Source organism: Gossypium arboreum, chromosome 3 (genome assembly GCF_025698485.1).
Source record: "Gossypium arboreum isolate Shixiya-1 chromosome 3, ASM2569848v2, whole genome shotgun sequence".
Taxonomy (NCBI): domain Eukaryota; kingdom Viridiplantae; phylum Streptophyta; class Magnoliopsida; order Malvales; family Malvaceae; genus Gossypium; species Gossypium arboreum.
The window spans coordinates 90,242,630-90,267,763 of NC_069072.1; the positions used below are offsets into that span (position 1 = coordinate 90,242,630).

At 31.4% G+C, this 25,134-nt stretch overlaps 1 protein-coding gene across 1 annotated transcript; it reads left to right on the plus strand.

Moving 5' to 3' along the window:
* Positions 1-12,559: 12,559 nt before the first annotated feature.
* On the plus strand, positions 12,560-13,811 carry LOC108474914 (elongation of fatty acids protein 3-like). The gene has a single exon (XM_017776948.2). The coding sequence runs from the start codon at positions 12,752-12,754 to the stop codon at positions 13,634-13,636; it is 885 nt and encodes a 294-aa protein (XP_017632437.1). The 5' UTR covers positions 12,560-12,751; the 3' UTR covers positions 13,637-13,811.
* Positions 13,812-25,134: the final 11,323 nt, after the last annotated feature.

Sequence of the window (25,134 nt, forward strand, 5' to 3'; positions counted from 1 at the left end):
GATCAGCATGTCATAAAACATAAGAAAATAGGCTGAATTTTAATTTACGAGCTTTGGGGCAAAAGTGTAAATATGCAAAAGTTTAGGGCAAAATTGTAATTTTTCAAAATATGATTTTGGGTCAATTTGAATAATGTGAGTCCTAATTAGACTATATTTTAAATGATAGAGCAAGGAAAACTGAAATTGGCTAAAATGGGGAAAATACCAAGTTGTGGACGAAATGGTAAAAATAGCCATTTTAGCATACGAGGTAAGTTCATATGTAAATGTTGGTAACATAGTTATTATTTTAAATGTTTTAATGTTTTTAAATGATATGATAATTATTATGAAATATTATACTTGTGATAATTGTTTGATAATATGTCAAATTATGTGATATACTTGGAAAATATGAAATACTACCGAGTATCAGTATCGGCATTCCGTAGAAGATGGTTGAGACACATGATTGGGAAAAAGGTCCGTTGAACCTTAGGAATGGATTAGGATACAAGTGACATGTCACTGGGATATTTGGGCATCCGAACTCGTTGAGTTGAGTCCGAGTTCACTTATGGATGCGGCGTCCGAACTCGTTGAGTTGAGTCCGAGTTCGTGAGATGTAACTAGGCATCCGAACTCGTTGAGTTGAGTCCGAGTTCACTTATGGATGCGAACGCCAGAGCTCGTTGAGTTGAGTCCGAGTTCACTTATGGGCGGGTTACATGGTAGCTTGGCTACATATGTGGCACTTATGTGCAAACTTTCCATGTATCCGAATTATATTCGATGTGTTCAACGGGTAAAGTTCTACTCAAATGGAGGAATACTCAAGATGAAAGGGACGTATTGGTAAGTGTTGTGAAATGGATAATTTGAACAGGTATGTACTTAACCCTCGGGTTGAAAACTCGATATAACAACAATATGGTAAGATGATAAATGAAAAGGTGATATGAATGTCTTGGTGATGATTATGCAAATGATGTTTTATGTTTGCTTATATGGTTATGTTACTTGCTATTTGCATGTGAGCTTACTAAGCATTTATGCTTACTCCTCCTTTTCATTCCTTGTAGTGTTGACAAGCCAGCTCGGAAATCGGAAAACGGTTGGAGGCACGCCACACTATCTCGTATACCATCTTGACATAATGGCTTGTATATTTTGAGTATGGCATGTATAGCATTATAATCATTTTGTATATATGGTCTTATGATATGGTTATTGAGTGGTATGGAGATAGAAATGCTTGGTAATGATTAGCCATTGGAATGGCTAATCATGATCATATTTGGTATTATGTATGTCAAATTGCTAGCTAATCCATGGAAACCATGAAATAGGTAAAATTTACCATAAAATAGATTCAGACAGCAGCAGTGACGTGAGTTTGAAAAATCACTAAAAATAGTAGAAATGGAATTAAATAATGAATAAGTTATGGAATCGAAGCTTGATGAGTCTATCTTCATATGGAATAAGCGAAACAGGTATATGAGCTATATTTTATGAGATGTTTAAATTTTGTGAAACAGGGCCAGAGCAATTTCTGGATCCCCTGTTCTGACTTTGGAAATTCACCATAAATTTTACAAAGATAATTAGAAGTCATGCTTTATATGTACAGATTCCTTATTGAGTCTAGTTTTATTAGAGATAAACGGCATAGTCATTGAAGCTCTGTACAGGAGATATCTGATTCGTAATACACTGAGGTCAGAGTAGTTGAACCCTGAAACAGGGAGACTTTAACTAATAAACTGTACTAATTGGCCCAACCAAAATTCTAGAAAAAATTAGTAGATATATATATGAGTCTAGTTTCAGGAAAAATTTACGGAATTGGATTTCGAGTTTCGTAACTCGAGATATAATTTTTAAAGCGACTGTGATGCAGTTAGCCAGCTTGTCTGGAAATTTTAAAATGAATTGTATGAGCTGTTTAATTAATGAATTAAGTCCGTTAACACCTCGTGTTCGACTCCGGCAACGGTCTCGGGTACGGGGTGTTACATAAACATAGAAATTTTTCTTAGAATTTTCGTAAGTTCTCAATTTAGTTTTAGATTGCTTTTAATGTATGTTTTGGACCTCGTAGGTCCATAATAAGGATAATATGATCTTGTTTGATCGGTTTTAATTTGGAATGAAATTTTGTGACCCGATTTTGCATGTTTGTGAAGGTTTAAGTCCAGTAACGCCTCGAACCATGTCCCGCATCGAATACTATTAAGGGGTGTTACAGCTACCGCAGGGTTACACGATGGCTAAGACACACACTCGTGTCTCTACCTGTGTGGACAAAAATAGGCTATTTGCAAAGCCGATTTGTCACCCTTTTCTCATTCACACCTAGCAATCAAAATGGTACCATTTCAATACATTTATAGGCAGCCAAAACATGCCAATTCATATACAATTCATGCAATAATATATTCAAACATTTCACTACTCAAATCATAATCCAAAACATAGCACATTATTATATTATAACAAACAATTTTCACCTAATTTCCAATCCATAATTTTACCATCTTATCATCTATTTCCTACTTTGAAACATACCAATTCATCATCAACAAGCCAATTCACAACATGCCATAAATTCATCATATAACATTTATCAAACTCATAAATTAAGACAACTTAAATGGCCAGATGTACACCAACATTTACATCAAAAACAAGCCAAATCTTATGGCTATATCATATCTCAAAACACATCATTTTAACACTAGCCTATACATGCCATATACCATATATATAAAGCACCAAAAGTACCAACAAGTTGATTGATAGTGTGACGATGTTCCTGATGATCCCCGATGTCCGAACTAGCTTTGATAATCTATAAAACAGGGAAAGAACACACAAGTAAGCTTTAAAAGGTTAGTAAGCAACATACAAATAAAGTCATCATATGAATATTTGCATATCAATTCAAATGTGCTAAGCATAGCTAAACACATACAAGTTCACAAACATTTCCCATTGTACACGTATTCAATATCATAATTGAATTCATTAAATACTTCCATTTTCACCACTCGTATGAATCTTGTACGTACTTGAGTCACTTAACTCATTCACACATTATTTCTCGACTTGACTTTGCCCGTTGAACCATTTGGAATCGTTAAGGATACTCAAAAATCACATAAACCTCGTACAATGCCATATCCCAAATATGTCTTACATGTTATCACATATCGATGCCACTGTCCCAAACAGGGTTTACATGTAATTGTATAACGATGCCAATATCCCAGACATGGTCTTACACGTAATCACAATACAATGCCAATATCCTAGACATGGTCTTACATGTAATCACAATACAGTGCCAATGTCCCAGACATGGTCTTACATGTAATCACATCTCGATAATCTGACTGTCATGACATTCGTATCCTATACTATTCCCAAGGTTCGTACGGGACTTTTGGATATTGTACCTTCGTCAATTCTTACCCGTATTTGCTCATTCAACATTCATAGCAATTCAATGATAATGAAACATATATAATTCAATTTAAAGACATTTATTTGCATATGAACTTACCTCGTATATAAAATGATCGAATCGGATCGACTACTCGACAACTTTTAATTTCCCCCGATCTAAATCCAATTTTTTTCGTTCTTGATCTATAAACATTCAAAATTAACTCATTTATTCATCAGACCATTCAATTTCATCCAAAAATACCTATTGGGGCATTTTTACACTTTAGCTCCTAAAGTTTCACATTTATTCAATTTAGTTCTTATTTCACAAAAACACAAATTACACCAAATTTGACAAAACCCATGCTTGGTTGAATTTATTAGAGGTCCCTAGTAGCCTATAACTTTCGTTTATTTCATATTTCTATCCCTCAATTTACAAATTTCACAATTTAATCCTATTTAGGCATTTTCATCAAAAATCACTTTACAAAAATGTAAATCTATCAACAAATATTCATTTTCAATCATCAACATTCAAAAACATCAAGCTATCATCAATGGAAACTTACAAATTTATCAACCATTTCAGAAATTAGGGTACGGGCTAGCTAGAATACGAAGCAACGATCACAAAAATGTAAAAATCATTAAAAATCGAGCTCAAAACAACCTCAATTGCTTGAATTAGTCTAACCGAATGAAAAGCCCTAGAATGGCTTTCTTCTTCTCTATTTTCGGTTCAAAATGAAAGAAAGATGGACAAAATTTATGTTTTGGTGTATTTTAATTAACTTATTTAACAATTACCAAATTAACCTTAACATTAAACCATTAGTTAACGTCCATTAAATGCCCATTTATGTCAAATTCCACTATCAATGGTCTAATAACTTCATAAGGACCTTTGGTTTAATAAACCATAGCAAATAGACACTCTTAACATATAGCATGCTACTTTTTCATTTTACGCGATTTAGTCCTTTCATCAAATTAAGCACTCAAACGCTAAAATTATTTCACGAAATTTTTACACATACACATTCACATGCTATAAACACCAAAAACAATATTAAAATAATTTTACGTCCTCAGATTGGTGGTTCCAAAATCACTGTTTTGATTTAACTAAAATCGGGTTGTTACATGGGGTGCTATTGTTATACCCCTTATCCACTCGGACACATGCCATCACTAGAAGTATTGTTGACTTCCCTATTGACTCCACCTAAAACTATGCCTTGCCTGAGCATCCATTCTCAACACCTATTGGTGAGACTATATATCCCTTCCTCAAAGGAGCTAGTCACCTGCTTTTTAGGTGTGAACACTCTTCAGGCATGAACATGCCTTTAAGATTATGAGGGGCCTAGCTAGACGTAACAACCTCATATTGATTATGTAACAGCCCAATTTCGGTGAAATCAGAACATTGGTTCGGGACCTCAAATCCAAGCCGAAAATAAAATTTATTTGTATTTTATTATATGGTCCATAATATGATAGAAATGTCATGTGAAAATTTTGATAAGAAAATTTTATCGATTAAGTGCTTAATTATGAAAAGGACCAAATCGCATAAAATGTAAAAGTTGAATTCTAGTAGCTATAAGGATTAATTAACTATGGAATTCAAAACTTGAGGTCCTTATATGGTAATTAGACCATTAAATAAAAGTATGTAGATATTTTGGTGATTCATCCATGGAAAATTAGAAAAAATCTAAGGACTAAATTGGAATTTAAAATAATTAAAGATGATAAATTATTAAATAGAAATAAAAATAACTTTATATCATCTTCTTCCCCAAATATTCCATAGAAACCCTAGGAAAGAGAAAGCAAGCTTTCTTGGCCAAATTGGGTAAGTTTTCTTGTCCCGTTTTTAGTAATTTTGATATTTTTGAAACTGTGATAGCTTAACCTATCTATTTGAGGGGATCAATTTGAGAAGTTATCACAGTATGGAAAATGGGTCATGGATAAATATGCTAAAAATTAGAAATTTATGGTAGAAAATGAAAGGTTGTTGATAGATAAACAACTTTTACAAAGTGATTTTTGGTGAAAACATGTTTTAGGGACTAAAATGTAAAGTTGTGAAATTGAAGAAAAATACTGAATTTTTATGAATATATGTGCTGTAAATTTTGTAATGGGATTTTGGTTAGGCTTGGAATAGGGAGTAAATTGCACAAATTTTATTTTCCGAGCCTAGGGACGAAATGGGAATTTATGGAAAAGTTAGGGAAAAACGGTAATTTTGCCTAGGATGAAAATTTAGTCTAATTGAATGTGAAATATGATAAATTGATGTTAAATTTACTCGTATAGATCCGAATAGACCAAATTTGGAGCTAGAACAAGGAAAGAGGAAAATATCAAATTAGTAGATTTTACGTACACGAACAATGTCAAGGTAAGTTCGTGCAACTAAATTGTATATGTTTTTGTGCTTGAATTAAATGTTGTGTTTGTGAGTTGTATAAATGTCATAAATATGTGAAATGATCACATACTTATTAAAGCCCAATAAATAAAAGTGCCCGATCAATTATAATGCCCGACAAATGATAAATGATAAAAATGTTAATTTTATACTTGAGTTGAATGTGAACATTTGAGTTGCATAAATGCATAAATACATGAGATTGACCACATGCTTGATAATGCTTGAAAGATGCTAAATTTCATTTGAATAAATGGAAATTTCGATAGACATGTGATTTCCCGAAATGAATGAGGTCTTGCAGTTGTTACGGACGGGATTTAGCCCAGACGGGTAATCCTGACATGAGTCCTCTCAAGCATATGTTATGGATTGGATTTAGCCTGGACGAGTCATTTCATTACTAAAACCGTTAATTTTACCATTAAATGACACATCTTATACATGAATGTTGCATTGCCTGAATGAATGACATGATTTTGATGATGTTGCTATGATGATGGGAGTTATGTAATATGTGTATGTATAAGAAAGTCGAGTCAGAGGTCCTACAACCCCTCTCCCTTACCGAAGTGGTACTTATAATGGAATTTCATGAGATTTGTATTGAATAAATTTCCGATTGAGAACCCAAAGAGTTTAGTGATACAATAATTATAAGTATGATCAGAGATTGAAAATGAGCTGATAAGTAAAGTCAGAGGCAGTAAAGTATCGGATTGATATAAAGATTATTGGAGTTATGCACTATCCCAATTAGAGAAGGAATTCTCTTTGGTAAATCGAATTACTCAGGTGCAAGGTCGAGAAAAGTGTAAATCGAAATTTATTCAGAACTGGCATTCTTTAGTGAATGGTTTAATATGAAATTTTTTACGGCAGAACTAGTTGGGGAAATGATATTTGAAATGTGAATTATCTGAGTGTGACAGATTATGATCGGACAGATTTAGCGATCTCTTTTGAGATGTTCTATGTGTTTACCCGTTCTCGTAAATATTTCTATGGCTATTGATCTTCGAAGAAATTCTTGTTATATGGGAATGTCTTCTAATTCGGTGTTGGATGAAAGCATTGGTAGTCCGATTGGTTTATAATTTATATTGCTCTATTTCATCGGGTATTCTATTTCATTTCGTTTGATAAGAATTGATGAGAGAATACATATGATATTATAATTTGCTTTCTTCTACTTGATGCTTCATCTGATATATATGTATGGGAAGATATATTGATCTTGTTATATTTGATTTCAGTGGGATTAAATGATGTTTTCTTTTGGACTTTCTTTCTTCGAAGAATTATCGGGGTATTCTGTATTTTCTCTATGAGTTTGGTTTTCGATTCTCCGGCATAGTATCATATCTTGGGTTTTTTTATCCTAGATCTCTTTATTCTGGATTTCTTTATTCTAGGTTTCTCTATCTTGGATTTCTTTATTCGGTTTTCTTGTTATCTTTATTGCATAATTTGTCAATTATGACTCATATTCGAAGTGCGTTCTTCAGCTCGTGATAATCATGTCAAATATGACTATACTTCTAATTTGATCTTGGTAATGTGGTGATTTTAGTATTGGGATTTTTCTAATTTCTGTGTAAGGATTTGACATAAGTAAAGGCATAGGTGATAAAAGCGCGAGTTTCAGTCGGTATGGTGAATTATTTATTTGAAAGATTTCATGTGACAATTATGTCAGGATTATTTTTCTCAAGTCTGATAATAGAATTTCATTTTGTACTAATAAAAGAGTAAATAGTCTGAACGAGAAGTGTATATTTATTAGAAAGAGTTGGATATTAGTTAAAGTCACTACGAATGATAAGGTTTTCGTCTTGTGAAAGCTGAAAAGTTTATTACATGTTGACAAAGTTTGGATAGATGAGAATATTGGTAACAAGGCGTCGAACTAGACTAGTCTACATTGAGCAAAGACTTCGACTTTCAAGAATGTCTTGTTGTATGAATTGTGATGTGTTTCAAGACAGTGAGGTAATGTGATAGTTTAGAGCATTCGATGTTACATAAAATCGGAGTTGTTAAAGGGGTTAAAGCCGAGCATTGGGATCTATCAAAATTATCCTTGTCAGTGTTGATATTGGGATGGAAATGAGAAGGATTATTCTTGAGGCCATATCAAAATTATTTCCATAGCAGAAAGAGGAAAATGTGATGTATCCTATTGTTAAATGTTTGGCGAGATCTATAAATCATATCGGTATTGAATGAATTCCTACTCATCAGATTCATGGAATTTCAGGTCTTTTTGATTGTTGAATTTCTTGGAATTCTAGTCTCCATTAACCAAATTGAGATCTGGTTTTATGTCAAGATGACAAGGGAAACGGAGAAGGGTTGAAAATTTAAGAACAGTTGAGAGTTGACACTGTAAGCTTTCAGATCATATGAGAAATTAAAGAGATGTATTGGAGGTACAGCCTAAGTGAAAGTTCTTCGGCACCGAATATGAGATTAAAAGTGAAGACCACTTTTTTGGTAAGATTTTCGGGGACGAAAATCCCTAAAGGAGGGAGAGTTGTAATATCCTGATTTTGGGCCTAGTCGGAATAGCGGTTTCGTGACCACAAAATTCGAGATAGAAATAATTATTTTATGATTATTTTGAGGTCTATGATATGATTGCATGATTGTGTGAAAATTTTGTGAAGAAATTTTATGCATAAAGTGCTTAAATTGAAATTAGGGACTAAATCGAATAATTTGTAAAACTTGCATTCTAGAAGTTTCTAGTATGAAATTGTTTTGAAATATTAATTAGGAGGTCTTAAATAGCAATTTTACCAATTTCTAAGTCTATGGACAAAATTGGACATGGATGGAATTTTGGAAAGTTTAGTAGTAAGGGCATTTTGGTCATTTAGGGTAAAATGAATTAAAATACAAAATTAAAAGCCAATTTTTCTTATCTTCAACCCCATGGCCGAATATAGCAAGGAGAAACCATGGCTAGGGTTTTTCAAACTTCTAAGCTCAATTGTAAGTCCGTTTTAGCCTCGTTTTTAATGATTTTTACGTTTTTGGAGTCCCGGTAGCTCGATTAAGCTTATGCTAGCAATAATTCAACCTAGGGTTCATATTTGGAAAAATACCCATACGTGAAATTTGTGTATTTTGGTGTTTTATGATTGAATATGAGGTTTTAAATTATGTTAGACAACTTGTGCGTGTGTATGTATTTTGATATTGATATGCTTGGGTTAATTAAAATTTCAATACAAAATTCCATTCTTGTAATTTTTCCCACCAGTCCTACAATCTCCTTATAATTTTAATATTGTTCAATCTTTAAGCTTTAGGTTTTTATGTTTTTAATAGGTTTAATTGGTCTTCAAAGTTCCTCTATTTCTTTATAGTTATAGTTTTAATTTGATTTTGAATTTTACTTTTAATTTTTTCGTTAAGTTTATGTCATTTTATATTTTTCTTTAATTGAATATAAAATCATTTCATATAATATTTAATGTGTTATTTAATAGTGAAATTAATGGTTTTAATAATGGAAGGACTTGATTAATATAACCTTCAAAGCTTGGAGATATAATTAAAATTTTTAAAATTTAGAGAGCAAATTAAAATGTAAGAAACTTGGAGACATTTAAAAATTTGTAAAGGAAGGAGGAAAGGAAATGTTAAATTTCGTTGCATTTGTACGTAAATATATTTCTTTCTATATAATTGAGATACACTTGTATATATATTAATATATTTTTAAAATAACTATAAATATATATAAATGTAAATTAAAATACTGATAAATAAAAAATGACATATTAAGTCGCACTAAAATCAATATGTATCTTATCATACTAAAAAGTCTTAATATATTATTTAGCACTTGAGTTTCACATTTTTTTAATGCGATAGTTATGTTATTTTTGTCTAATCGATACTTGTATCGACATAGTTGTATATTTTAGTATCCAAAGGTAAGGATGTTAACTTTTAGTGCTCAATATAAGTTTCAAGGTTATTTTGATAAGAGTTTATTGATAAGGTTTGAATTTTTCATGATTTTGTAAATAGAATAAATATAGTGTTAATTATGAGTTTATTTAATTTTACGTTTACTTTGTACATACAATATGTAATATAATTCATATTTTAAAGTTGATTTGATAAAAATTATTTGTTAATATTATTAGTTAACTATGAATTTTAATTAAATCAATCTAAAACTCAATTAAACATTAAAATATTAACATTATTATTTTCTTGTACTAAAATATAAAACTTTTACTATATAAATACCATATTAGACCAAAAAAACACAAATATTACATTAAAATTATCAAATTCAAATATGCCTCAAACCTAACAAAAACCATACTAATAAAATTATATGAATCGTGATGGAATAATATATATGCAATTCCAATGTAATGGGAAGAGTAGGTGTAGATTAATTATGCATTTGAGTTGAGTACTTGACGGACATTGTTTTTGTTGAAAAAAGAGGTGGACATCTTTTCTTATTTCAACCTGACATTCTAGATGTGCTGATGTAAGATTTATATTTAATTCTCTCTCAATTAAATATTTTCTCAAAAGTACATTTGTTTATGATATTTAATTGGAGGCTAGAAACCTGATAAATCATGGGAACTGGGAAGGCTACCGCACTTGTGAATTGAACGAGAATATCACATCTTGTTCCAAACGTAATATATTAGTTTTCTATGATTTTTTTTATGATATAAAAATTTGTTTATTTGGATAATTGACTTTCAATTTTCATACTAAAAATATAATACTCTTATTATTATTGGGTTAAGAGATTACTATTGATGAATAAATTTCTTAGGACATCCTACATCGCTTTCTCTCTTTTCCTATAAAATATTATTAACATTCCAATGTTGACTATTAAAAGATAATTCGAGGATAATTTTATCCATTGCATTATATTTTTTAAAAATGTATAAGATATAAAGAGGTACGTTGTTCAAGATCTAATCCGAAATAGAATATATAGACACACTTTTTACCATTTTATCTATAATTTAATCAATTCAATATCTTATTTCTTTGTTTTCGATTTACTAAAACAGCTAAAAATTATAAATATATTTACTTCCACTCTATGATTTTAAGTTGATTATAAAATAATTCTAGTGCATTGAAGCTATAATTCACATAAATTGACTCAAACAAGAAAATTTATATTAAATTATGACATATTTAAGATGTATGTAAACAATTTATATAAATAATATTTTTAAAATTTAGAACACTTTAATATTTTAAGTTTAAATCTTACCCCATATATGTATTTATATATATATATTTACTTTGAATTTAAATTATTTATATATAAAAATAATAATAAACTATTTCGATTCATAAAACCGATTCAATTAAAGATAGATATAAAGTTGTTAAGCATTTAGCAATGAGTAAAATGTATTCCAATGAACATTTGACTATTTCATACCTTTCATTTGAAAAGCCAGAAGGATTTAAATATCAAAGTAAAATTTGACAATCAAATTCTAATTCCCCCCAAAAGGATTGTATGAAATGTATTTCTTTGTCAACTTCGATCTCTTTCATTAATTCAAATCATGTGATATAATTAAATTTTAGGAAAAGGTCAATTATTAATTATAATAATCATCATCTAATATTGCTTGTAATGTGTAATAAATAATTAATATATTTAAAAGCAATGGAAGCTATGAAACTGACACCAAATCTTACATGATTTTCTTGGATACTCATCCGCAAATTTTTTTTTTAATTCCCTGCAGTAAACCTCCCCATGTTTTAGATAAAAAAAAAAGAAAGAAAAAGAAAACTTATGTCACCCTTAACTCTCTCTCCCTCTCCTTTTTTTTTTCACTTCCCTTCACCTATTAGTTTGCTTCTGCCTCTTACTCCAGAAGTTTTTACTTTATGCCGCGTTTTTCCTTTTAACCCTTTTTGGTTTTATTTTTTTAATATGTTAATTTTTATTCTACCATAGAGGATATGATGTATTGCTTAACAATAAAATTAACAATTTTAATAACAAAAGAACTTAATTAATATAACTTTAAATTTTGTTAATTTAATTAAAATATTTTAAAATTTGAAGACCAATTTAAAATAAGAATTAAAGTTTAAGGACCTCTAGTACAATTTAATTATAATTAGGATTTTTAACTTTTAGACTTCAAATTAAATCAAATAAAACATATTTAAATAATAAATCAATAAGAAATAAATAAAAGGGAATCAAAAGTAAGCCAAAAACTAGATTTACGCAAAAAAAGATATAAATTTTCTCCATTTTGTTGCTGAATCTTATTACAATGGAAACTTCTTCAACCCACTTACCAGGGGAGTAGCCACCGCGGTTGGCAGGTGCTCGATGAATTTTTTTTATTTAAGTTTCTTTAAAATTTATAAGTATAAAATTACACTTTGATATTCCTTAAAAATAATAAAAATTTAATTTAATTATTTAAAAATTATTAAAATATAAATATTAAAATAATAAAATTACTGGCTTTTAAAAATATAAAATTTAAATTCTAACCCTTTGAAGATAATTACTGGCTTGACCTGCAAGGTACCACGGCTGCTCCTACAACAGTGCACCTATTATTTTATTTTTATCTTTTCTTTAAATTAAATAAAAACATTGGAACTCAGGACATGGAACCTTCCGTTTGACTTTCAATATCTCAATTTCCAGCCAGCGTGTCAAGCTCAAAGGTACAAATAGATAGCCAGCGTCGTCTTCAATTTGTCTTCGTAATTCAAACTTCCCATTCTGAATCTTCAAGAACATAAGTAAAACTCCTTGAAATTACACAATAAATTTGTTATTTTTGTTTTTAGTTTGATTTTGATGTAACATAAAAGATGATCATCATGCAGTCCGTGAAATACTATCTTTCAGAGCATCCATGCATCGTCAACTTCCGATGGAGCAACACCCAAACGTTTGGCTCCACGTGGTCCTTCCTCTTCTCCTCCATCTCCATCTACGTCCTCGCCGCGACCACCCTCCACAGCTTGCTCTCTCACATCCTCCCCAAGCGCCGGGGTGTTCCGCTTGGCCCTATCCCAGCCATCCACAGCCTCTGCATCTCGTTAATCTCCGCTGTCATTTTCACCGGCATCCTCCTATCCTCGGTCGCCGATATTCGCGACACCCGCTGGTTCTGGCGCCGTACGAAAACCATCACAACCCCATTCCAATGGTTCCTCTGCTTCCCACTGGGAACCCGCGCTTCGGGTCGGGTGTTCTTCTGGTCGTACATCTTTTATCTCTCCCGTTTCCTTCACCTCCTCCGAACATTCTTCATCATCCTCCGCAGCCGTAAACTAACATTCTTTCACCTTTTCAACCAATCAATTCTTTTATTCATGTCTTTTCTATGGCTGGAGTTCTGTCAATCGTTTCAAGTGTTGGCTATTTTATTATCCACTTTGTTATACTCAGTGGTGTATGGGTACCGATTCTGGACGGAGATTGGGCTGCCGACCGCCTGCTTCTCGTTCGTGGTGAATTGCCAGGTGGTGCTTTTGGGGTGTAATTTGGTCTGCCATTTTGGGGTTCTTTTCCTGCATTTTGTGAAAGGTGGGTGCAATGGAATGGGAGCTTGGGGTTTCAACTCTGTTCTCAATGCCGTAATTCTTTGTCTCTTCCTCGATTTCTACTTCAAGAAGCATTTGAAAAAGGGGACGGTTGGTAACAATAGTGGACACCGCCGTCGCTCGGTGTCGGAATTAAAGAGCGAATGATTTTATTCAACCATTTTTTCATTGGTTGTAACTGTTTTGCTCTATAAGGAAACGAAATGTGTAAATATATTCTTCACATGTTTCAACAGCGATAGTCACCAAAGATAATATGAGAAACAATTTTATAATATTATCACTTTTTAACAGTTAATGTAAATCATCTTGAATTTCATAATTTTTATTTAGATTTGATTTTCTAAAATGAAAATACGATATAACATTAAACCATTAAAAAAATACACATATAACGATTGTTAATATTTATTACCATTAATTGAGTAATGATTATTGATAATTAAAGTCACGAACATCAACTACAGATGTCACGGCTGTAGATAACTATAATTTTATAAACTACATTTTATATATAAATTATTGAAGAAACTATCTTTATATTTATGCCTTGTTTTGTTATTAGTTTAATAATATGAGAAAAAATTATTTATTATATATGTATTAATAGTTAGATAAAAATAATATATATAATTAAATTAAAAATATTAGCAAAAGCTTTTGTAAAAAATAAAATATCTATAAAATAAACAAAATTTTTTCTCTTTATTATAAAAGTTATAAGAATAATTAAATATTATCGATTAAATTAATTTATTGTTAACTCATGTATATTATATAATTTAGCATTATAATTTTAAAACATACTTTATTTACAATAGCATTATTTCAAGTGGAATTGTGATAAATACAAGCCAACTGAGATAATAAAATATTATATAATTCCGAGAAAATAAGGGTCATTTATTTGGATAAATAAAAGTTCTCATATAAATGAAATTTAGGAATTTTTTATATATTTTACAAAATTATAGTAAGAAAATAAACAAGTATGTCATCAATTATATCACTATATGTAATATTCTTAATATAAATTTGGAGAATATGATATCAATACTATTTTATTTTCTTCAGAAGCAAATGAAGCACGTGATCTGAAAATTTAGGAGTTTATTTATTTTTAAAACGTAATGTAAAGTTAATCTTAAACCAAAGGCATAATATTTGTTTACCTTCCAATTAAAAAAATTATTTTATTCCTTTCATTTTATTTTTTATTTTTTAACCCTTTACACTTGTATTACCTATCAAATTATATTAAAATGAATGAAAATTTTAATATTTGTTAATTTTATTGACGTGATGGTATACACGTGAATTATTATGTAAAAATTTAAAATAATTAAATTTTAAAAAATTTAAAAATAAATTAAAATATTTTAAATATCAACAAATAATTAAAATGATAAAATCTGTAGAAAAATAAAAATATATCTTTTCATATTTTTAATTTTTTAAAAATAATTAATCGCAACATGGTATGCACATGACAATCCACATGGATGTCAAGCCAACAAAGTTAACAAACGTTAATTTTTTCATACATTTTGAGTGATTTGATAAACAATATAAGTTAAAAAATAAAAATATTAAATAGATTATTAAAATAATTTTTTAAAATGAGAGGGTTAAAAGGTAATTATGCTTAAACGGAAAATCGGTGATTGGTAGTCAAGATTAGACCCCATAAGACGTTTAATTGGTTGGAATTGTTCATCACAAAAGACTGGTAGGCGCCGCGCTTGCGCAGCTGCTCCATCTTAGTTTCTCATTTATATAAGTAATTTAACCACGGCTATAATAATATCATTATCATTATTGACCAAAACACAGACATATGTAATTAATCATGAGATCTAATTTAGATATGTGATTTTATAGCACAACGATTATACCATAAATAATAAATTATTTTCAATACAATTAATGCACAAATTAATAGATTTGTTGAACTATAATTCATGTAACTTCCAATCTCATGTGATGTGAAATTCTATAAAGTTAAAAAGTTTTTGGTAATTTATAATTTAAATCATTAAATTAAGCATTAATTTTCATATACATCATAAACTTTTAATTTAATTTAATTAAATCATTTAATTTTATTATTAATAAATTTGGTCACTTGTCGTAGCCCTTCACTTATCACATTTTTACATGTTATTAAAATAACATATACTTGATATTTTAGGTGAAAGAGATTAGAATTTTCTCGAACATTTGATTTTGGTAAAGAAATATAATTTCATGGTCATGAAATATAATAACTTGTACAACACAATTTATTCATATGAACCCTAAACAATAGATTTTTTTGTACGGAGAGAAAGAGTTTATGATACTAAAATAAAAAATAAAAATAGGAAAAAGAAATATGTTCATAACTTTTTCATCCATTACATTTTAAATACACTAATCATTACTATTTGAATATGTAGGGTTCATTTCTAAATTCTCAAATTCATACTTTTAAGTTAATTAAAGCTGTTTTAAATAAAAATAGACCCAAAAATAAATATATGGGAGCCGTATCATGTTAGATAATATATATTAGAGATCAAAACTAATTAATTTCAATACAATATCCTTCATAAATAATATTTTAAATGCTATGATATTGTAATTTCTTTAATCTGACCCAAACGTTAATCACTTTAACCACCAAAATAGTTCAGTAAAATATTCAATTTCAATATACGTCGGAACTCATTATTGTTTTAATCAATTTGTTTATCGATCAAAAATCAGATTTTGCTTTCAACGAGTTTTAACAAAAACGTTATCATTTCAATTCAGAATTGGTTTAGGGACTAAATTGCTAAGTTTTATGCCAATTGAAAATCAGATTTATTTTTCAAATAAAGTTAACATTCTATTCCATCTCATATTTTATAATTGAAAATTTAAGACCAAAGTTTTATTCATTATTTAAAAAATGATACATTTTCCATGATTAAAAATAGATAATAAATATTATCTGATTTTAATAATATAGCGTAACTTGCAAAACCCAAAACAAAAGAATAATCGAGTTCATGCCAAAATCCGTTTATATGAAACAAAAACGAACAGAATTTATCAAATAAAGTTTAAAAGTACTTTTGTTTAAAATCGATGACAATGCTTAGAGTGCCGAGTCCGAGCCTAACCTAACAAGTTATCTTAAAATATGGGAAAACTAAGAGTGAGCTATGAAGCCCAGTGTGGCCTTAACATATGTATAGTAATCAAGCAGAGCAATAAATAATAGCATACAAGAATACAATACATGGTACAAGCCAGAATCACGTTTTCTATAGAATTCATAGTTTTCAATGATATGTTCATGAATAACAATGCAGTCCTCTACCCCAATCTAACCCTACATACCACAATAGGAGTTCCTCAGAACTCATCCATCCCTAAACACCAAGACAATATATTGTGAATGTACCGCCAATATAATAGTAGATTTGATCGACAAATTGATTCGACATTTAAAACTTGTACTTTTTCCTTCAATATCCCAATCTCAGTGCAACAATATGTCATGCTAACGATATAAAAAAATAGAACAGTAATAGTGTTAACATGCTATTATCATGCAACCGGTAACAGTTTACTATTTAAATATAAACGATAAGCATGCATCAGTTAAAGTTGTAGAATTAACAATGAAACAACATCGAACACATACTCAACAATAATGAATCTGAAAATGGTAGCATATTACACCCATACTTACAGTACATGGTTGACTTTTCAACCAAATAGTACTCTCGGTTTATCAACAATTTACCAAAGGATGTACTCTTTTCAAATATGACGTTTCTATGTGCTTTCATATTCACAAATCGACATTTTTTAGCAATCATAAAAAAAAAGCAAGTAATAATGCTCTAAAGCACTTATACATTTGACCAAAACCACATATACACACGACACAACACAATTAGGACACACAAATTCACCCACACGCTTGTGTGACACTCTTTTACTTCTCTGGTACATTCCTCTAGTTCAGGTCTGATCCGGTTTTCCCAGACCTAGTCCTTAAGACAAAAACCACACAAAATACAAAACACACATGTTAGAAAACAACACTAGTTACAAACAGAAGACCACATAGATCCTGTAAAACATAATAAAAAGATGGAGTATAGATCACACTCCTTAATGCTAACCAATATGAAGGATCACACTTACCAATCACTAGTGATTGGGAACGGAATCAATCGTGGACTGATCTAAGCACCAATGGGTCCAAACTAATAGAGGGTAATTCAGAAAAGAAAAGCAAAATGGTAGTCCAAAGTGGTGGTAGATGTGGCAGCATCTAGGGAGAAAAGAGAGGAAATTGACGGCTTAAGGGTGCAAGGTACAACGACTAGGAAAAGTGAAGAAAGAAAAGAGAAAAAAACAGGGAGAAGAGAGGGGGATGATACAAGAGAAAACAAGGAAAAAAGAGAAGAGAAGGGATGAGGAGAAGAAAAAAAAATGAAGCTAGAGAGAAAGGAGAAGTGAAACTGAAAAATTTAGGGTTTAAGGGGTGGCACAAAACTAGGGAAAATAAAAAGAGGGGGCTGCTTTAGAAAAGTATGTTTATACATTAGGGTTGGGCGGTACACTAGGGTTATGGCATTAGGTTATGTAGCTCATAGGAAAAAATGGGGAAGGAAAAAACAGGGTTTTCAAAAGTTCTTAACAGATCAGTCTTAGTTAAAGGCCTTTAACATGCCCAAGCAAATAATAAAATAAATTCAACATTAATAAATATATCTTGAAATTTTAACCCACGCTTCAGGGCGTGACAACTTTCCCCTCTTTAAAAGAAATTTCATCCTCAAAAATTACCTGATCCAAACAGATGAGGATACTATCGCCGCATTTCATCTTATAACTCCTGTGTAACCTCTTTAGTGTTGTGATTCTGCCACAGTACCTTAACCAACTGAATTCGCTTCCTCCTTAGAAATTTTTCCTCTCGATCTTGAATATGTATGGGTTCTTCCTCATGAAATAAATTCAGTCTCACCTCTGCATCCTTTATCGAAACAACAGGCAATGGGTCAGATCGATACCTCCATAGCATAAAGACATGAAAAACATTATGGATTCGGTTTAGATCAGGAGGTAACTTGTAACAGTTCGATTTAGACCCTAATCAGAATTGTGGTTTCGGGACCACGAATCAGAGTCAAAAAAATATTTAAATATTATTTTTTGTGTTTATTATATGTGAATTTGCATGTGTGAAAATTTCGTAAAAAAATTTGATTGTTTGTGTGCTTAATTAAATAAAAGGGCTTAATCGCATAAAATGAAAACTTGATAGTTAAAAGCATGAGGGCCAAATTGTTGATGGCTTTGTAAGTTGAAGTATTTAAGTGGTAATTTGACCATGTTTAATTAGATGGACGGTAGTGACCATGTAATATGATGATTTTATATTGATTAATAAAGGATAAATTTGTAATTGAATTAAAAGGTTATAATATTACAAAACATAAAAAAAATTAAAAGCCATGGTTGTTTTTATCTTTGCATGACCTAAACTAGTAAAATAAAAAGAAAAGAAAAGGTTTAGGCATTCTCCTACTTCTCAAGCTAAATCAAGGTATGTTTTTACTTCGGTTTTTGGTAATTTTTACATTTTTGAGATCGTTGCTTCGAATACTACCTGACCCATACTTGAATTTTTTATTTTGGTGAATATTTTGTGTTATGCTTGATGAATATTTGTGTTTTGTGATGTTTGATGATGAAATATCAAAAATATGTTTTAGATTAACAAGTTTTGTATTGAAGTTTTTGATGATTTTAAGTTAATAGGACTAAATTGTAAAATAATAAATTAAAGGACTAAAATGTAAAATAAATAAAATATATGGACTAGTATGAGTATGTTGAAAATTCGGCTCAACTATGTTGTTGTGAGATTTGGTGTATTTTGTGTTTTGTGCAATTTTGGACTAAATTGTAAAATTATGAAATATCAGGGGTAAAATGGTAAGTTACCCATTTACGTGTTGTTGGATTAAATTGAATGAAATTGTATTTAAATGAGGTTAATTTGAAATTATATAGATCAAGAACAAAGGAAATCGGACTTGGATCGGGGAAAAACAAAAATAGTCGAATAGTCGAATAGTCGATTCGTAGCGTCCGTCGATATCCGAGATAAGCCTTTAAGCAATTAAACATGGTTTATTTTGAACATGGAATGTTTTACTATGATGATTCAAACTTAATAATCTATTATTATGTTAGCCGATTGTGATATATATATAAATGATTTAATGTAATTGAGTTTTATTCAATTGATTTGAAAACCCTGAAAGTGTGTATGTGTTACATGGAATATTGAACTATTCGATATGTGAAATGTTGTGGAATGATTCTATAATTTGGATATTCAGGCTTTGAGCCTAGCAAGCTTTGTGCTGGTGACATTGATCGGGCTTCGTGCCTAGCAGGCTTATTGCTGGTGAATAAATATCAGACCTTGGGTCTAGCAGGCTTTGTGCCGGTGTGTAATTCAGGCTTATGCCTAGCAGCTTCTATATCGTTGATTTGTTTTCAAGTCTATGATTATAAGGGTTCAAGTTACTATGGATATTGAACAAGTGAAATTGAGTTGAATAACATTGTATATGTTCGGCCACATAGGTAAGTATATGTAAGCTTATATTGAACTTGAATATTCAATTACATGTGAGTTTATATTGAATTTGTGTATTCAGTCATATGTGAAGTTATCTTGAATGTCCATATTCAGCTATATGTGATGTTCTATTGAATTTGAATTATAATTTACATATGATGTTTTATTTAACTTTTATATATTCGGTCACATGTGAGTTCATAAAGAATTTTGTGTATTCGGCCATAAATGTAAATGCCAATGTGATAATATATTTACTCTTATATAATCGGCTATATACCAAATATATTTGATTTTGAACATTCGACCAAGGTATCTTAATGTGTTAATGTGTAACATTACTAATATAATTTGGTTAGTAGAATGTTTTAATTATTCATTGAATTGTTTATTGTGCTTAAAGCTTACTAAGCTAAGTTACCTTACTCTGTGTGTTTTGTTACTTTGTTTTATAGATTTTGGTCGTAAGTCACAAGCTCGGGGATCGTTATCGAAGTCATCCACACTATCGTCAACTTTTGGTACTATTAAAAGTTTATTTTCGAACTTATGGCATGTATAGGCTAATATGTATTTTGTTCAACTTTGAATATGTATATATATTGAGCCATGCGAATATGGCTTATCTTTAAAGTTTGGATATGGTTATGTTTGGTAATAGTTTATCTCATTTTGATTTTAATGTTATGTGAAATGAATGAAAAGTATGTGTGATTGGTGTTCTATGATTTGGAAATAGCTCGAAAATGATTATGGGATTTGGTTGTAATTGATAAATCGGTCATGGTATGTGTAAATGTGGTTAGACAATTCGGTTATGGTATATGTTTGGTTAATTATAAGTGTGAATTCATATATTAAGCTTATTTAATGCATATTTTGAATGGCATGATATAGGGTATGTTTTGTGTTAATGAATAGAACTTAGTTCGGTTTGCATGTAAAGTTGTATGTGTGTTTAAAGTGATTAGTTGTTTAATATAGATTGTAAGTGAGATAAAGATATTTATCAAATGAATAGTGATTTGAGTAATAATATACTATGGGAGTTATATGAATTTTAATAAGATGTTAATTATAAATATATATATATATACATGTACATGTTGTGTATCCGAATAAAGCTTACCATAATTGTTTGGTTTATAATGAAAGTATATGCGTTTGAATATATTTGCTAATGAATAAATGATTTGTGATATTATTATTTAGTTGAAGATGTGTATGATTATTGGGTTGAAAATATGATTGTTTGAATGCATGGATTTGGTTAAAATTTGAGATATGATTCGTAATTACAATGTGATTAATAATTCATGTATTATATTTTAATTAGTCACGTGCTTAATATGTATGAATATGACTTGCTTGAATATGTGAATGTTTGGGATTATGTTTTTGTTCAGTAATGCCTCATAACCCTAATCCGGTGACGGATAGGGGTTAGGGGTGTTACATTTTATTGGTATCAGAGCTACGGTTTAGTCGATTCTAAGACTAACGTAGCGTGTGTGAGTCTAGCTATACATGCCATAAATTATACTGCAATAGTGTGATGACTTCTGACATTTGAAAATGTGCTTTTATATAGTAAATGGATCCCGACAGAGCCATAGCCAATGATGTCGAGAGTGTAGCGCCTGCTTCCGCACATGGGACAGCGCCAGTTGAATCTTGACCTGTCTCGAGTAGCCATGAAGGGGAGGCTAAGCAAGCCTTCTATCCAATGATGAACGATTGGTTTACTCAGTATATTCGGAGTAATCCAGTTGTACAACAACCTCCACCCCCGAATAATCCATCTCCAATACCTGTGATACCTCCGATGATTGATCCGATGAGATTTAACAAGCCTCTTGTAGATAAAATAAAAAAATATGGGGCTGAAGAGTTTAAGGCTAATGATGCTGATGATGCTGAATGGGCCGAGTTGTGGCTCGATAATACTATCCGTGTGTTCGACGAGTTATCATGTACTCCAAATGAATGTTTAAAGTGTGCCATATCTTTATTAAGAGACACTGCATATCACTGGTGGAATACACTAGTATCAGTGGTCCCAAAAGAGATAGTGACTTCAGAATTCTTTCAAGAAGAGTTTCGTAAGAAATACATCAGCCAGAGATTTATCGATCAGAAACGCAAAGAATTTCTAGAATTGAAACAGGGTCGTATGACCGTAACCAAGTACGAGTGGAAATTTGTAAGACTTAGTCAATATGTTTGTGAATATGTTTCAACTAAAGCTATTATGTGTAAAAGATTCGAAGATGGTTTAAATGAGGACATTAAATTGCTGGTTGGTATACTTGAAATTAAAGAGTTCATGGTACTTGTTGAGTGAGCTTGCAAAGCCGAAGAGCTCGGGAAAGAGAAAATAAAAGCTAATTTTTAAGCCAAAGATTCTCGTAAAAGATCATCGAGCAAGACTTTTCACTCAGCATTGAAGAAGTTCAGAGATGATTCTAGTCGATTTAAAGCTACTTCAGACTTTTCTAGACGAGATCGAGACCGACCTCCTGTGAGTTCACGAGCTACTTCAATTGTTAGTGTTGGCAATAATCGACAGAATAGATTCGAGTGTAAGCATTATGGTAAATGGCATTTTGGAAGTTGTAGATTTCATGATCGGTCTTGTTTTAAATATGGGTCGATAGATCATTTCATCCGAGATTGTCCGATGTTAGCCGAGCAAAACACTATTCAGAATGCGAGACCGAGTAACATGTCAGCAAGAGGTAGACCACCCAGACATTCGGGTAATGTGAGTGGTAGTCAGAGAGGGACAAAAGATACAGTAATTCGATCTGAGGCTCGTGCACCTGCTAGAGCATATGCTATACGAGCTCGCGAGGAGGCTTCTTCCCCAGATGTTATTACTGGTACTTTCACTCTTTATGATACTAGTGTTATTGCATTGATTGATCCTGGTTCGACTCATTCATATGTGTGTGAAACATTAGTATCCAATAAGACTTTTCCTGTTGAGTCTATTGAGTTTGTAATTCGAGTATCAAACCCCCTGGGCCGGTGTGTTCTGGTTGAAAAAGTGTGCAAGAATTGCCCATTGATGAATCAGATATTCAGGCAGTATTTAGATCGGTTTGTGGTCGTGTTTATTGATGATATACTGATTTACTCCCGTAATGAAACTGAACATGCCGAGCATTTGAGACTTGTGTTACAGACTTTGCGAGAAAAACAGTTGTATACGAAGTTTAGTAAATGCGAGTTCTGGTTACACGAAGTTAGCTTTCTGGGACACGTTGTTTCAGTATCAGGTATTCGGGTTGATCCAAGTAAGATTTTATCTATACTCGATCGGAAACCTCCGAGAAATGTTTCTAAAGTCAGAAGTTTTCTAGGACTTGCTAGTTACTATAGACGGTTTGTGAAAGGTTTCTCTATGATTGCAACTCCGATGACAAAGCTTCTCCAGAAAGATGTCAAATTTGAGTGGTCAGAAAAGTGCCAGTAAAGTTTTGATCAGTTGAAAGCTCTTTTAACCAAAGCTCCGGAGTTAGTTCAGCCAGAATCGGGTAAAGAATTTGTTATTTATAGTGATGCATCTTTAAATGGTTTGGGTTGTGTTTTAATACAGGAAGGCAAAGTTATAGCTTATGCCTCGAGACAGCTAAAACTGCATGAAAAGAACTATCCGACACACGATCTAGAATTGGCAGCTATTATGTTTGCATTGAAGATATGGCGCCATTATTTGTTCGGGGAGAAATGTCATGTTTATTCCGATCATAAAAGTTTGAAATACTTGATGACTCAGAAAGATCTAAATTTGAGACAACGTTGATGGTTAGAATTACTAAAAGACTACGAACTTGTCATTGACTATCACCCTGGGAAGGCAAATGTTGTTGCTGATGCTTTAAGCCAAAAATCACTGTTTGCTTTGCGTGCAATGAATGCACGTATAGCTATGTCAGATAATGGTGCGATGATAGCTGAATTAAAAGCAAGGCCATTATTTATTCAGCAAATTTGTGATGCCCAGAAGGTTGACAATGATTTGATAGTGAAACGGGTTCAATGTGATTCAGATGTAGATTTAGAGTTTCAAGTTGATGTTGATGACTGTATGAGATTCAGGAACCAAATATGTGTTCTGAGAAATACATAGTTGATTCAAATGATCTTGAATGAAGTTCACAATAGTCGATTATCTGTTCATCCGGGTAATACGAAGATGTATAATGATCTGAAACAACATTATTGGTGGCAAGGTGTGAAACGAGACATTTCTGACTTCGTATCGAAATGTTTAGTCTGTCAACAAGTAAAAGCTGAGCATCAGGTACCTTCTAGATTTCTTCAGTCGATCATGATACCTGAATGGAAATGGGACAGAGTTACGATGGATTTTGTATCCAATTTACCATTGACACCGAGCAAGAAAGATGCAATCTGGGTTATTATTGATAGATTAACCAAATCTGCTCACTTTGTTCCAGTTCGTACAGATTACTTGCTTGATAAACTGGCTGAATTATATGTTTCTCAGATTATGAGGTTACATGGTGTGCTTATATCTATTGTTTCAGACAGAGATCCGAGGTTTACATCGTAATTTTGGAAGAAACTGCAAGATGCATTAGGTACTAAACTGCATTTTAGTACTGTTTTTCATCCCCAGACAGACGGTCAGTCTAAGCGAGTTATTCAGATACTTGATATGTTGAGATGTTGCATTCTCGAGTTCGAAGGTACGTGGGAATGATATCTACCTCTAATTAGATTTGCGTATAATAATAGCTTTCAATCTAGTATCAAAATGGCACCTTATGAAGCTTTGTACGGTCGTAAATGTCGTACACCTTTGTACTGGACTGAGCTCAGTGAAAATAAGATACACGGGTCGATTTGATCAAAGAAACTGAGCAGAAAGTAAGAGTGATCCGTGAAAGTTTGGAAGCAGCATCAGATCATCAGAAATTGTATACAGATTTGAAACGTAAAGACATAGAGTTTCAGATCGGAGATAAAGTGT

Coding starts and splice junctions, on each gene's coding strand:
- LOC108474914 (XM_017776948.2), top strand. CDS start 12,752: ATGATCATCATGCAGTCCGTGAAATACTATCTTTCAGAGCATCCATGC.